Source organism: Rousettus aegyptiacus, unplaced genomic scaffold (assembly GCF_014176215.1).
Source record: "Rousettus aegyptiacus isolate mRouAeg1 unplaced genomic scaffold, mRouAeg1.p scaffold_m13_p_8, whole genome shotgun sequence".
Taxonomy (NCBI): Eukaryota; Metazoa; Chordata; class Mammalia; order Chiroptera; family Pteropodidae; genus Rousettus; species Rousettus aegyptiacus.
The window spans coordinates 108,117,263-108,133,078 of NW_023416311.1; the positions used below are offsets into that span (position 1 = coordinate 108,117,263).

At 49.1% G+C, this 15,816-nt stretch overlaps 1 protein-coding gene across 1 annotated transcript; it reads left to right on the forward strand.

Annotated features, from left to right (window-relative positions):
- Positions 1-860: 860 nt before the first annotated feature.
- Positions 861-1,890, forward strand: TAS2R1 (taste 2 receptor member 1). Its single transcript, XM_016164968.2, has one exon. It carries the CDS (start codon positions 861-863, stop codon positions 1,758-1,760), a length of 900 nt encoding a protein of 299 aa, XP_016020454.2. The 3' UTR covers positions 1,761-1,890.
- Positions 1,891-15,816: the final 13,926 nt, after the last annotated feature.

Below are 15,816 nucleotides of genomic sequence, written 5' to 3' on the forward strand. Positions count from 1 at the left end.
CGGTCCCCTTGCCACCCTTCGTGGCCAACAAAGGATCATCCAATCCCAAATGTCGGCAGCGTCGAGATCGAGGGACCCGGTGGAGCGTGTCGTGCCCGTCGGTGCCGACTTCAGCTTCCGCAGCCTGCGAGGCGGCGTGGCCGCACACCGCCTCCTGTGACCTCCGCTCGTCGCCTTCCCTAGAGCAGCAGGCCCGCGGCGGGAAGTCCCCGCCGTCCTGGAAGCACAGTCAGGGCGGGTTCGCGCCCCGCGCTCCCCTGCAGACAGCCGCCGGCGTGGCCGGTGCCGAGTGGGACTCTCGGCTGGGCGCGACCTTCCCCCTGCCCTGCGTGTGCACGCATTCGTGACGCTTTCCGTGTATCTGTCGCGTGTGTTTTATTGCGTGACCGTTCTGAATTCTGGGTGGCCCCGAATTGCTCACACGTGGCACATCGGAGAAGCTCTGCTCGTGGACCTGCCTGCCTTGCTGATTGTGCTACATCATGACAGCAGAGGTGACCAAAAGCTAAGTGGAGTCCCACCTAGGGGCACAATGAAAAATTCACAGCAGAGCTGAAGGATCAGGAGCTTCGGCGCCCGGGTCAGGAGGAGCCCTCCTCTCAGCCCCGAGGTGTCTCCTCTCCACCTGGAAAATGCAAACGCCGTCGCGAAGAAGCAAATCAGTGCTGGAGTATCCTCTTTCTCATTTGACTGCCCGGGCCCCGGGCTGAGGACCCAGTGATATAAACACGGGCGCACCGCCTTCTCGCGAAGGCAAAAAACGGACGACTCGAATCACCCAAACTCTCCCCACCTCTGAAATCTACAACAACCTCATTTTTAAAAGTAACTGACTTTTTTTTTTTTTTCCTCCCCTCAAAATGCTAGAGCCTCTCGTCATTATCCATCTTCTTTTGGTCATGACACAGCTTCTCTTGGGGGTCTTCGTGAACGGCGTGATCGTGGTCGGGACCGGCCTGCACCTGACCCAGTCCAGGAAGACGATGCCTCTGCAGCTCCTCGTCTGCTGCCTGGCTGTGTCCAGAATTTGTCTCCAGGTATTACTCTTCTACCTCAATCTGGTCATCCTCCCCCTCTTCGAATTCTCCTCGCCTGCCGCAACCTTCACGGCGTTCACGTACTTTAATGAACTGACGCTCTGGCTGGCCACGTGGCTGAGCGTGTTCTACTGTGCCAAAATCGCCACCTTCGCCCACCCTCTCTTCTCCTGGCTGAAGCTGAGGATCTCCAGGTTGGTGCCGCAGCTGATTGTCGGGTCCTTGCTCTACACATCTCTCACTTCTGTCTTCCACAGAAAATATTCGTGGATCCTTTCCCAAAAATTCTGGCTGAGCCTTTTCTCTCAGAACGCAACCACTCAAAGCGATGAAGTGTCCACATTCCACTTTACCATTATGGTCGTGGAGTTCTTGTTGCCGCTGTTTATCTTCCTGATTTCTGCTCTGCTCCTGATCTTCTCCCTGGGGAGACACACCCAGCAGATGATGAGCATGGCGGCGGGCGGCAGGCTCGCTGGCACGCGCGTCCACTTTGGCACGCTTCTGTACATCCTGTCCTTTCTGGTCCTCTACCTCTCTCAGTATGTGATGGGCGCGTTAATCTTTTCTCAGATTTTCAAGATCAGGAGCTTCCTCTTTCTGTTCTGCACCTGGGTGCTTGGTTCGTACACCTATGGGCACTCTATCGTCTTGATTTTTGCAAGTCCCAAACTGAAACAAAATGCAAAGAAGCTTTTCTTCCACAGCAAGTGCTGTCAGTGAGAGAGAACTTTGGCCCCTTCGGAGAACCGGCGGTTCGATGAGTCAGGGCCCGACAAGCACTTTGCCTCCCTCAGCCGGATGAACCCATCTGTTCATGACCACGCAAGACCCCACCGGGAGACTGTCGAACCTGAGGCATTTTCGTGGATTTGCTCCTTTTCCAAAGGGTTGAAACGATTTGCAGAGCATAACGCACGCCGGCGGATCGCATCGATGCCGGTATCGTCCTCGGGGTGCTATGCTGTAGTCTCGCAAGACGTTACCTAATGGGGAGCCACCGCGTAAGTGGCATGGCGATCTTTCTGTGTTGTTTCTAAGCGCTGCGTGCCCATCGACGCGCATCTCAAAACGAACACATTTAAAGGAGAGGAAAAGCACATTCGAACGTGTCGTGTCAGAAGAAGGCGCGAATACCGCGGGGTCCCCGCGCGACTGACGCCCGAGATGATTCACCCCGAGCGAGAGGGCTCGCGGCGCGTGTCCGGTTTTACCTGGATGTTATTTCTGTTCCGTTCGTTAGAGACAGTGGCACTGCTCTTGCCTGTGAGAGCAGAGAGGCGGCTGAGGCCAGGCTGGCCTTCTCTGCCATCGTGAGCGCACCTGCGCCAGGCTGTGGTGCTGTGGTGACCTGCCCTGCTGGCCGACTACAGGGCAGGTGGGTGAGGAGGGAGGCGCGTCCAGGGCTGAGCCCTCGTTTTCCGTTCCCCGCGACTGGGCACGGCGGACAGACGGCAGCTTGCAAAGACGCTCCGTTGTGCACCTCGTGCCGCCTCTGACACCCCTCCAGTCGAGGGGGGCAGTTTGGAGCCCCGGTCACGTGGCATGTCTTTAATGCAGCGACGTCCGTAGGGGGGTGGGCTGGGGGTGTCTCCATCTGCCGGCAGTCACAAGTGCATTTTCTATTTGATGATTTTGGATGCTAAGATTATATATATATATATATATATATATATATGTATGTATGTATGTATGTATGTATGTATGTATGTATGTATGTGTGTGTGTGTGTTTTGTTTTTTGTTTGTTTGTTTTTTATTTATTTCTAAAACAGCTTCAGGAACCCTTGGCTTCCAGTGAAGTAAAAGACTTTCTTCAGTTTGGATTTAGGTAGTGGTTCGTGTGTGATGATGGAAAGTGGGTGTGTTCAGGTTTGGGTTTGCCAGTCACCACTGATGTGAACTCCAATAGTGGTTTACTGGCCCAAGACGCGCAGGCCCGGTTGTCCTAGACTGACAGAGGCCTTTGCCGCCAAGACCCAGGGGAGCAGTTCCCCTCCTGGGTGTGGGCACTGAGCTCTGAGGCCAATCGTCCTGGTCCCGTGGGTCTCAGAGTTTGTTCCCTGAACAGCATGACAGCCCGTGACTGCCCGCCGTTCCATGTCCGACACGCCTCCAGGCGAGAAGGTTGACGGCACCCAGGCGGCCAGCTCCGGGAAGAGCGGCCGTGTCCCGGGAATGATTCTTGCCTCTGCTTCGAGAACGGACAGTGAGGAGTCACGTTTATTTTTGCTTATCTCACGTTCAGACGCCTGCTTCTTGATTCATGGGGCGTCCGTCTGCATGTGGATAGATAGAGGGGGAGTGGTTTCAAACATCCGGGAAGATAAGCATGCAACCCTTGCATGAGTTTTTTCTCAGATACCAGATTCGGTTTCCACTTCGTGCAAGTCCTGCTTTAATAACGCTAGTCAATGAAATAAATATTAAGGTATGGCCGTATGTACCCTTAAAAGTTACACAGAGTTATGAAAAAGAATGTATGCTAAAGCAAACTCTTCTAGAGATACTTTCACAGTCTACTTGCCTAGAAATATATTTCTTCCGGAAACGCCGCCTGGGTTTTGTGTTGACAGGTATCGCGAGGACAGTTGCTGTGAGGACAGGTATCACCCCGTTGAGAAGGCGAGCAGACTCAGCCCTCGGTCTCTCGGAGCTGCCCTTGTGCAGACTCCCCACCAGGACCGGGTGTTCTGGTCCAGCCCACCCAGCGTGGGGGTAGCCTCCTGCCTGGTGTGGTGTGTCCCCTGTCCCAGCCCTGCAGTCTGAGAGATGAGACTGGACACTGTGCCTGGAGGGTCTTGCCTGTGGGCTCAGGGGTCAGGCCAGGGGACTGCCTGTCCACTCTCCCTCCCTGGGTAGCACCGGCACCCCGCTCAGTCAGCGGCAAAGGGCCGGGTGGCAGGCTCTCACAGGGGAGGAAGCTGGCATGGCAGCCCCACCCCCTTCCACGAGCGGCCCCAGGCTAGACGGCGAGTGTTCTTGCCTTGTACTCTACTCCCCATTCCGACCCCTGCAGCGTCCAAAGTCCAGAGGTTCTCCATGATTTCCAGTGACCAAAAGTGGTGACTCCAACTGAGGAGGCTAATCTGTGTGCTCATAGAAGTAGACTTTTAAAACTATCAATGCTGCCACAATCCAAATAGTAAAAGCACACAACAGTTTTAAAAGTCTCGCGAATTACAGACGCCTTGAAATTCTAAGTCACTTATTCAAATCCAAGAACTTCTTGACGATAGAATAACTTGGACTCGAAAGCGCTGGGGAGTCAGTGTTAACGTCGGTCTGTCGTCCGCAGGCCGACGACCCATGGTGGACGCTCCGCACAGCTCACACGTGCCCGTGTGCGCCTGACCACGGCCGTACTTGTCGGGCTGCGGCTGTTTCCAGTTTGGGCTTGGGCAGTACGTTCCTGTGACCTCTGTCCACGTACACCTATGTCTCTTTGGGAGAGAAGAGGGACAGGTAGTCAGAAACATCCGAGAGCCAGAAACCAGGCAGATCACCCGAACGGCCTCTGGCGATCGCTGAGGGAGCAGAGGCTGTGGGCAGACGGCCCCGACCCCCGAGAAAACGCCCCGCGACGGGGGCACGAGGACCCCCGTGTTTAGGAGGGTCCGGCTGGGGAAAGAGTTTGGAATCAGGTTAGAGGCTGTGTTAACCCGAACTCAGTATCGACGGTATTGTCTTTCTTAAAAACTTATTCTTTTGCCACCTACCTAAGAATCGTAGACTATCATCTGAAAACTTTGTACCAGGAAAAGGGTGGATACTGAGACAATCTGCCTCGGTGAGCTGAAAACGTTTCGCTTTTGGGGAGAGTAACATCGAGTCAGCTCGCGGGCATCTGTTTGCCTTTCTGCGTAAAGCCAGCCTCTCTCTCTCTCCTTGGTACATCAAACTGTTGGATCTGTCACTCCAGACCTTCGCAGGATTGAATAACGATTGTTTTTAAGATGTGGTATAAACATTCGGCATCCTACCTATGACATCTGGATCTGCTTAATCTTTTTTTTTTTTTTTTTTTTTTTGCTGGGTGGGGGGAGGAGTTGGTGATTTTATCCTATAATTTAAACCATTCAAATCGATGAAGTGTGAGTTTCCTTTTTTCTTCTGGGTGTTTCGGGTGTTTGTTTGCATTTTAAATGTTTCTTCACGGGATCATTAATATAACTTAATATTAAAATATCCACTTAAATCTCTGGAAACATGTTCATAAAAATGACTGAGAACTCATTTGTTGAAACTTCAACATTCTTGAGAAAAAGATACATTGTGACTTGTATTTTTGAGGTTGGAAAGAGTGTTCTCAAGTGAAATCTTTAGCGTCTATAAACTACACTCCCTTCTTACTATAGATTTGTACAACCAATTCGACATAACACACGCCGATGTGTAAGTGGGTAGAATTTGGGTTTGGCAGAGCTGGTTGGGCTCAGCGCTCGGTAAACACACTCTGAATGACCTACATTGCAAAAACCACTGGGGAAACTTCAAATTCTTCTGAGGTGAGGTGGCAAAGGATTTGGAGAATTAGCGGCTAACAATGGGATGGGGTGGGAGATTACTAAATATGTGGAATGCCTTCTGGCCATAAACCCACTCATTCGGACCGCCAATGCTGTATTTATAATGATAAATTAATAGGTTTTACTTCACTTGAAACACAGGCAGTAGCTGCCTTCCAGAAAACTCTGCCCAGATGTGGTCAGGAAGCTCAGCCCCACAGTGACCACGCCCCCGCGTTTACCACCGGGAGACTTGAAATTCTTGCACGAGGACTTGCAACTTTGACCGCGGAGGTGTGAAGTTCTTCACTGGCTGGAGATGGGTCTGAAGACAGGCTCTGTGGGAGGAGAGAGGAAACCTTGAGAATGAGATTTGACATTGAGAGGCTCAGTGGATTTGTATGATACCCTGTAAAGACAGGTCATTGGTCCAGGCATAAGCCAAACCAGTACTTCGGAGCCAGTAAGCTGGCCTCCTCGGTTCTCGCCAGCGTGTGCCTGCTTGTCGTGGTGTTTGAAGCACTTCCGAGCAGTGCAGTCCAGCACAGAGATGAGCTGGGCCTCTGGGCCTCGACTCGTGGAATGGGGGTCATCGTGGCGGAGGCCGCGGGCTCGGCAGAGTTCCAGGTGCGCGGTTCCTGGCACTAACGACTGTGACTCCCAGTGGTGGTGGCTGAAGCAGGTGTGTCCAGCCTCCCCAGCAGCTCCTGGCGCAGGTGGGCAGTGCGCTGGGGAGGGACGGGTCGAACGGTAGCGGGTCTGACCTAAAGCCTGGGTTAGAATCTAGACCCTCCGCTAATGACGGTGCCTGGCTGAACTTGAACCTCACATCTCCGTTTTTGAAATGAGGTACAGATAATTCCAAGGTTAATGAGGGGAGCCGACGAGCTACTGGAATTGACGCCTGACTGCTGTGAGCGGTGCCTCATGCTACAGAATTTCTGCTGGGGACGATTAAAAGCCCTAGGAATAGAGGTAATGGTCGCAGAACACCGTGACTGTGCCGAATCCCACTGAATTACACCAGAAATGGCGAAACCAGTAAACGTTATGCATACGTTACCACACACACAGGCGCGCACACACACACACACACACACCCTTCCACAGTCATAAAGTAAGAGAGGCAGGGGCTGGTCGTGGCACCATGATGTTCTTTCTGCTGCTTCCCGTGGGTAAACACAGGAGACGGTCTCCTTGTGAATTAAGTCACTGCGAAATCCAGGACCAGCTTCCCCCATTAGAACCAGCTTGTGTTCAAGGCAATAGGTAAATATTGTGAACCTCGATACTTTCAGAATCTAGATAGATCATTTCCATTCAAATGTGAGCTCCCTCTCCGTTCGAAGTACTCAAGGCGTTTTACAGGCCATCGAAGCCGAGAGTGTGCAGTGATGCTTTAAATAGAGCAAGGGAAATTCGAGTCCGCTGACGTCATCTTTAAAAAGAACTTGGTTTGAAATGCATAGCGAGGGTCAGTCCCAAATAAACCTAGAAGGCAGATTTCTCTCTTTCCTCTCTCTCTCTCTCTCTCTCTCTCTCATTCTCTCCCTTCCTCTCTTTTCTTTCTTTTCTTTTCTTTTTTTTTTTAAAGGAAGTGGGTGTTTAGAGCAAATTGCCAGGAATCAAAGTTCTAACCCCTCAGGGCATCAAAGTTTTGTTTGATTGCCTCGAGTAAAGAATCTTAAAGTCAGATTCAATCACAGCTAGGTAACTCAGAGCAAAAAAAAAACTGATTAGAAATGGCATGCTTTCAGAATGTTAAAATAAATACACGCGGCTCCCTGAGTGGGACCGGTTTCTGTCTACGTGATCACCCTAAGGGAGCAGGCTGGGGACGCATCTCCGGGGGTCCTCGCCCTTCCCAAACAGGAATGTGACGAGGGCCAGCTCGGCCAGCTCGGCGGGCCGGCCGCACGGGCTGGCAGGATTCCGGGTGAACTTGAACCTTCACATGCTTTCTGTTCGGTTACACTCCGTTTCTGTCCCTGGCGGTCACAGCTGCTTCGTCACCCTTAACACCCAGAGCTGCTGGAACGTCACAAGCTAAGTGCCACTCAGGCCCGCAGAATTCCCGGGGTGGGGTGCCACGTACGAAGAGCTCTCCGGCCCCCTGTTTTTGTAGAGAGAGAGTGAGGGGACCTTTTGCGAAGTACCTCGCTAAGGTGTCCTCTTTGGGGTCTCACTCGTATTTGAAAAAGCAAAAATAAAACACAGTAGACAATCTGTGAAAGGAGCCTCAGGCTTCTGGGGTTAAATCTTCCAATGCCAAGGCCAAGTTTCTGCCTCTCAAGTGCTGGGAACAAGACCGGATGTGTGAGCTCGGGGAATTCTCCCTGGGGAGCTCTCGCTGGCCTGTAAGAGTCGGGGGTTTTTACATCTTTAATTAGATTTTTATTTATCGCAAATAATAATGAATAACAAATAATGAAGAAGAAAACTGCCCAGAATCCACCATCCTATTAAATTAGCAATTTTGATTTGCCCGTGTTCCTATTCAAACACTGTGAATAAAATTATTTCATTCGTACATCATTATGAGCATGGCAAAGGTATATTTTTATAAATCTCATTTTTCTTACTGTGTCAAGGCATTTTCTCGCTGACCATTCTGATGACGATAGAACATTGAGCCGAGAGGGCACACTGCCCGGGGGCGGGGGGTGTCGCCCACCACGCCTCGGCTGTGAGGACCCGGGCTCGGGGGACCTGACACATACCATCAGCGCCCGCTCAGGGGGCCTCCTGCTGTGAGGGCACGGGGGACCCCGGGCTCCGGCGCGGGACCGTCGAGGCCTTAACTGGAAGGTTCACACAGAAAGAAGGTCCCAGGCGTGTGAGATGGTTATACCTGTCTTCATATTTGTTTTTGTTTTGTTTTTTTTTTAGAAATTAATATCGAACCAACAATCTGGTAAATTACCCATGATGAGGATGATGAGGACGATGATAATGTGCACTAATTGGCTTGATCCTAAAGTTTTACAGTACTGCAAAGTGCCTCACGGGCCTTCCTGGAGCAGGGGCAGGCAGGCTTGAGGGTCCAGGGCTGGCCGGCGTTGACCTCGACTGGGAGAAGGAGCCGAGATGGGAGGAGGGAGGAGCCCCCATCCCCCCCCCAGGCCTGCGTCGCTCTGTGAGGCAGGGAGCAGGAGATGGAGTGTGTGTGGGGGGGCCGGTCTCCGTGAAGGCCCGCGATACAGCGGTGCCCCGAACACAGGCCGGCTGGACGGTTCCGCGCGCCCCCCGCTGCTGGACGCTCTCGGGGTGGGGGGCACGTGAGTCCCACCGTGCCGCCCGGAGACCCGGGGCGAGGGGCCGGGCTGGCCGCCTCAGAGAGTTGCTGCGTCGGGACCCCCGCGCCAGCTTAGCGAGGGCCCCGCCGCCCCGGCCCCTGCTCCCCCTTCCTCGCTCCGGTGTGTTCCCAGGGAGGGGCCCGCATTTCCCTTTTTGGGTCGAAGCGGGAGAAAACTCAAAGGGGCACGTGGAGGGTTCTCAGCTTCAGCACTCGCCGCGCGGTGCTGAGTAACCCTTCGAGGCGACCGCGGCTGGCCGTCCTGGGCGTTGCAGGATGCGGAGCAGCGTCTCTGGCCTCCGCCCGTTAGAAGCCAGAGCACCTCCCCGCCCCCTCCGAGACAGCAAAACATGTCTCCCGCTGTCGCCAGATGTCCCTTGGGGGCAAACTCGCCCCTGGGTGAGCCCCCCTCTGCCAGAGGAGCCCGGTTATTCTACTCTGCACAGGAAAACGGACTAGTAAATACATACATCCACATGTTTATAATTTAAATTATAATTGCAATACCTGTGACCGTTGCATTACTTATACGGTTAAATAACAGAGCTTTGAGTTTCCGTGAATGTTACCCTCCAGCCAAAACTTGGGGCGGCGTCTTTGGAACCAGATTCCAACTCAGCCCCCCTTCGGTCTTCCTCTCAGAAAGCGTCCCCAGGACACGGCCGCTCTCGCTTCTTGTCCCAAGCCCCTGTTCGCTGCCTTAAGGGCACACGAGTCAGGGCTCACGGCGGCTCCAGGCACACGGCCATGCGCTGAGAGCGCCGCAGGGCCCACGAGTTTATGGTACAAAAATTAGCAGCCTCTTCCTTTCGTCTGCGCTTGTGCTGAAGACAAACACTGTCCCTGGAGCTCAGACAACACTGTCTACTGTCCGGTGCTCCGAGCGGCTCTGGGCGGGCGAGGTCCCCGTGGGGCCGCTGTGGAGGAGGAAGCTCAATCCAGAGGCTCCGGCCGGGCTGCGTCTGCGTTTGGGCTCGCTGGTGGGGGAGGGGCGGGCGATGGCCTGTCCACGGCGCCGTCAGGCACGTGGAGGGAGCGGTCAGGCCAGGCGGGCAGGCAGCCTGTGTCATCAGCAATGCCATTTTCCGTCCCCTCCCTCCTGAGAAGGCACATCCGGCAGCTCTCAAAGCCGGGGCCAGCCCGGCAACCCGAGGCTTAGGGACTGGTCCGTGGAGGCCTCCCCGCAGTCCGGGGACCCCTCGACCCAGCAAGGAGGATGCGTGTAAGGAGGGGCGTCAGCGTAACGAGGGTTGTCAGGGTAAGGAAGCGTGCGATGTAACAGCCCGACTTCGTTTTCACTTTTTTCCTCACCGGGATGCTGGCGAGACTAAGAGCCAAGCTGAGTTAAACTTAAGTCAAGTCTTTACGGCATGAAGGGGAACCGCGTATGGAATTGGGAACGTTTGGGCGGGAAGGTCTTTCTGAGCAGGACATTAAAGTCAAAAAATTCACAGATCCGATGATATAACAACTTAAAATGTCTCTACAGAAAAGAATCTCCATGGTAATCATCGGAGCTTTGGGAAACTACCCCAGCATGTATGACAGGGTTCATGTCAACACAGTGGGAATTCTCAAAAGCAACGAGGAAAAGACGAGCCTGGTCAACCGAGCAGGCGGAAGATGAGCAGGCGATTCCAAAAAGGCCGGAAAGTGCGTGAAAAATCCGTGAGCAGAGTGCGAACAGGAGCAACAGCTGGGCAGAGCCACAGTTTGGCTGGCGGAGAAACTAACCGGAGAAGCGCACGGTCCCCAGGGCGGGCGTCGGGGTCGGCTGCCGTCAGCGCAGCGTTTCGGGGAGCTGGCCGACACCCCCGGAGCTCCGAAAGCCTTCTGCCTGGCAATGCCACAGCCAAGTACTTAGCGTCAAGAAACAATTAGTGCCCCAGATGAAAATTGAGAAAGCTTTGTTGCACGGCGTTTTACGTACGAAGGCAAAAATGTGCAAAACCCTAAATGACCAGGAGAATGTTTAAATCCAAACCACACGTGGACTGTGCAATGCAATACTCCTGCATATGTCAAAAATATTTATGTCGAATCTACATCGATGGACACGAGGATGTTTATAAAACATTAAATGCAAAAAAAAAAAGATAAAGTAGTATATAGATGTTTATGTAAAAACATGAATGTGTACTTGCATATACTGATACATAAAGAAAAATTGGAATCATATATACCAAAATATTAACAGCCTCTCTAGATTTGCAAATCAGAATGATTTCATTTGTCTTTTTAAAAAATCAGTATTTTTACATTTTTTTTTATAAGCAGCATGCATTATTTGTGTAGCAAACGAATAATAAAAGCAAAAACAACACAGATAAAAAGAGACCCTCGGACCTTGACCAGCCTTGTGGCGACCGATCCTACTTCTTGGACCACGTCCCTGTGCGATGACCCCCCTCTGCCCTTCCCTTTCTTCCTTGCGTTCACAGCGGGGCCTGGGTCTGCTTCCTCCTGACTCCTGCCTCTCCCTTTCTCTCCCGCTTTTATCGGGGAGCCCCAGGGGAGCCAGCTGCTTCCAGCTTTTGGCACGGCCCTGGGAGAGAGCTCCCAGAAGCAGACTTGAAAGCGGGCGAGGCCTGTGGGGCATCAGAGATTCTTTTAAAGTGTGTCAACCCGCCTGAGCCCTTTCCTGCTCAAACCCCTCCCTATCTTGCTTGCTTATTCAGAATAAAAAGCGTACTCCTCCTACAGTTGATAAGAGACCCTGAAATATGAGCCCTCTCTGAATTCTCTTTCTTTTCCCTTCTTGGTCTGCATAGAGCACAAGGGCCTCCAGGCTGTTCCAAGTTCACGGTCCAGGCTCTCCTCCACCCCCGGGCCTTCGAGCTCCCCTTGAGAGTCCGACAGTCCCTTGCGATTCAGGTCTCTGCTCAAGTGTCACCTTTGTGAAGAAGTCTTTCCTGACCATCTAAAAGAGAACCTTCCCCATCCTTCCATATCCCCCAATTCGCCTTTAATTTTCCTCGGAGCACCTCAGTCCCCACTGTCAACAAAGCCTGCAGTCAGGGCCCATTTGTTTTTGACCTCTCCCCACCTGGGACAGAAGCTCCGTGTGGGGCAGACTTGGGCTTGTCCTTTGCTGTATCCACAGTCCCTAAAAGAATATCTGGTCCGTATTTACTGGGGGGGGGGGGGGAGGGGAAGAGGGAATAATAGTAGAAATTAATAAACTAGAAGACAAAGTCACCAAGACCAAATGCTGTTTTTTGTTTTTTGTTTTTTGAAAATATCCTAAAATAAACAAACTACTATCAAGGCTATTAAATCAAAAGAGAAGACAAATACATTATATCAGTGATGAAAAAAGAGGCCAAAATATTAACAGCATCTCTAGAGTTGTTTTTTTTTAAAAAAAAAAAAAAATTAAGAGATTGCCCTGACCAGCTTCGTAACAATACATTGGAAGATTCTGCCGTGCCCCGCCGATGGCCTCCGGAAGCAGTGTGGGCAGGCACGGCCCAGGCGTTGTGTGGTTTAAAGTTTGTACTGCACTAGATACTGACATGAGGGGAAAAAATCCCGCAAATTCTCATACTAAAAAGCTGACAAATATCACAAAGGTCGTAAAATCAAGAAAAACAGCAGGAAGTCGTTCTTCGGAGCCCCTGCGTTCCTCATTTTGCGGTTTTATTTCCCCTGCACACTCTTCGATTGCCTCCTCTTATGACAATAATTTCGTAATATCATTCTCTGTAGAGAGAATAGAAAGCTAATTTATATTTCCTGTCTCGAGGTTGACAGAGACTTTATTATTATTGTGATTGATGATTTAGAGAAGCTCCTTTCGGCCCCACCTCAGGTGACTGGTAATGCTGCAGTGGTGACTTTTGGTGGGGTTTCTGCTCAGCGGGGCCCCCCTAGATGAACCGGGGAGGGGCACAGAGTCAAGAGCTTGGGTCTTTCCTGGGGGCTTGGTTGTGGGGGCTGCCGGATCAGATTAGGGGCTCGCAAGCCTTCACCCCACGTGTCTGGATAGGGCCTCCCACGGCCACTGGCATTTAACTGTTTTCTCTATGTTTTCTGTCATTTTTGTTCCTCTGTTTCTCTACCACTTCCCTCTTTTATGTTAAATATATAAACTCTAGTATCTCATTATAATTCCCTTTTCATTTATTTTACTATATATTTTTGAGTCATAGTGGTTGGTCCGGGAATTATAATTTACACCTTCACTTACAACAATCTAGATCAGATTAATACCATTTTGATTTCGATAGTACACAAAGAGTTTGTTCTCATACGGCACGTTTTCCTCCCATTCCTTTGCGGTGTTATGGTCACAAATTATATCACATTGTCATATACTGTATGCCCATCAATGCAGATTTATAATTATCCCGTATGCTCTTATCTTTTAAGGGAACAGAAGTTGTAAACAAAACATATACCATTTTTTTTTTCTGTTTACCTGCGTTGTTCTCTTTATTTCTTTGTGTAAATTCAGGTTGCCGTTTGATGGCCCTTCATTTCAGCCTAAAGGACATCCTTAGTATTTCTTGTAGGGTAGTTCTGTAGGAGGCAAATTATCTCCATTTTTAAAATATGAGAATATCTTAATTTCTCTTTTTATTTTTGATGGGTAATTTTGCCACATATAGAATTCATGGTTGATAGTTTTTTTCTTTCGGTGCTTTATATACGTCATACCATTGACTTCTGGTCTCTATGGTTTCCGGTTGGAAATCATTCGGTCTAAATAAGGATCACTTGTACAAAATTGGCCACTTTCTTGCCACTTTAAAGACTCTTTTCTGGTTTTTGGCTTTCGACAGTTTGATGATGATTTATATGTGTGTATCTCTCGAGTTCATCCCTGGAATTAATTGAGCTACTTGGATAAGATTAATGTTTTTAATCAAATTTTCACCTGTTATTTTTTTTCAAATATTCATTCTGTCTCTTCCTTTCTCTCCACTCCTTCTGAGGTGCCCATTATCCATAAGTCTCTGAGGCTCCGTTCATTTTTCTTCATTTTTTTCTCTCTGTTTCTCAGATTAGACCCTCTCGACTGACTATTTTCATGTTTACTTTTTCTTTCTTCTGCTCTCTCAAATCGACTGTCGAGTCCTATAGTGAATTTTTCATATAGTTGTACTTTTTCACTACAGAATTTCTATCCAATTATTAAAAATTATTTCTATTTTTTTATCGACATTCTGTTTGGTGAGATTCACTTTCTTTTAGTTCTCGAGACATACCCTTCTTTAGCTTTTTGCACAGGTTTAAATAGCTTATTTAAAATCTTTGTCCAGTAAGTCCCATGTCAGGTCTTCCTCCGAGACGGTTTCTACTGTTGCTTCTCTACTCTACCCCCTCACCTCCCCCATTTTTATGGGCCATATTTTTTTTTTGTCTTTAGGTATGTCCCCTAATTTTTTTCTGTTGAGAATCAGACATTGAAAATAAGTAACGTGATAATTTCGAAAATCAGGTTTCCGTCTGACGCCCCCTTCCTTCCCAGTTTCTTTTCAGTGCTGCTGCTATTGGAGCTGCTGTTCGTTCGTTTTCTGACACTGCCTAACGATGGAAACACAGGCTTTCATTTCGTAAGGTTGTTGCACATCTGGAGAGCTGGGGATGGGAGAGCTGGGAATGAGAGCAGGGCAGCTTAAATGCCGCAGAGCTCACCAGTCTTACTGAGATCTAGCCAGTCACTCTCTAATAGATGCTCCTCAGATTACTTTATGCCTTTGGTTAATTTTCAGAGTCCTGAAGAAGTAACTTTTGCTCGTTCTCTCATTGCTTTCATGGAGAAGAGACTTCTATGCCTTTTTCATTAATGTGATTTAACTTTCTTTTAATACATGAAATATCTTAATTATGCCGCTTTTATGTAACCTCAGCCTGACCTAAGAGTTCTGTTTCTAAAGGAGTTTGACCCTGATTCTGGGTCCTTATTTACCCCTTGAAACTTATTTACCAGGGCTAATTTTTCACTGTCCAATAACATTGGTACACCTCCAAATTAAGTTGGAGTGAAATGTGTACTTATTGATGACACCTATGTATTAACCCCAGTTTTGTTTGTATGCAAAAGTTTTACAGTGAAAGGTTACTCCCAGTGAGGCTAAAACCAGCAGCATGAGTATAACCTAAACTTATTAGAAATGCAGAAACTCAGGCCCTAACATGATCTATTAAATCAGAAACTAGGGATGGGGTTCAGGTAACTGTTTTAACAAGAGCTTCAGATAACTTATGCTCATTAAAGTTTAAGAACCACTGTAAAAGAGGAAAGGGTATAATTTACCCCAGTTGACTATTCTAATCCACCTGGGTAGAACCTTCTTTTTTTCTCCACCAAGCTGAGTGGTCTTGGACGAGTTACTTATCTTCGCACGTGGGCTTTATATCAAACCTATAAAGTTATGGGGTTAATATGTAATCAAAGAAATGGGGGCGTTTTTCGTTTTTGTTTTTGTATACCAGTCTTGCTTGGACGTATCCTCTCTGCTCAATGGTTAAAAATCAAAAGCATGACTTTTATATCTCATGTCATTAAATAGATTTTATCTTTCATTTGGATCTTTAATCCATCCAGAAATCATTTTTAAATTTCGTATAAATGTATATATACATATTTCTCCTTAAATTGTTAGCTCCTTGCCCAAGTATCATTTATCATATACTAAGAGCTGAAGTATTTTTGGTTTGATTTCTAGATGCTGTGTTGTTTTGCTCATCAATATTTCTGTTCTGGTGCCAGTATTCCTGTGCCATATCGTTTGGATTAGAATAGTTTTTACAGACATTTAAGCATCTGAAAAGTAAGCCCATGTGATGGTCTTATCCAAAACATTCTCAGAAGTTATCAAATTTATCCTTCTATGTGAAACTTAAGCAATTTATCTAATTTCAAAAACAAGATCAGAATACATAAAACACCATTAAAATTCTGACTGGAGTTGCTTTAAATTTACGCTCTGATTTGAGAGGTGTTCATGATGTTCAGTCTTCCTGTTCAG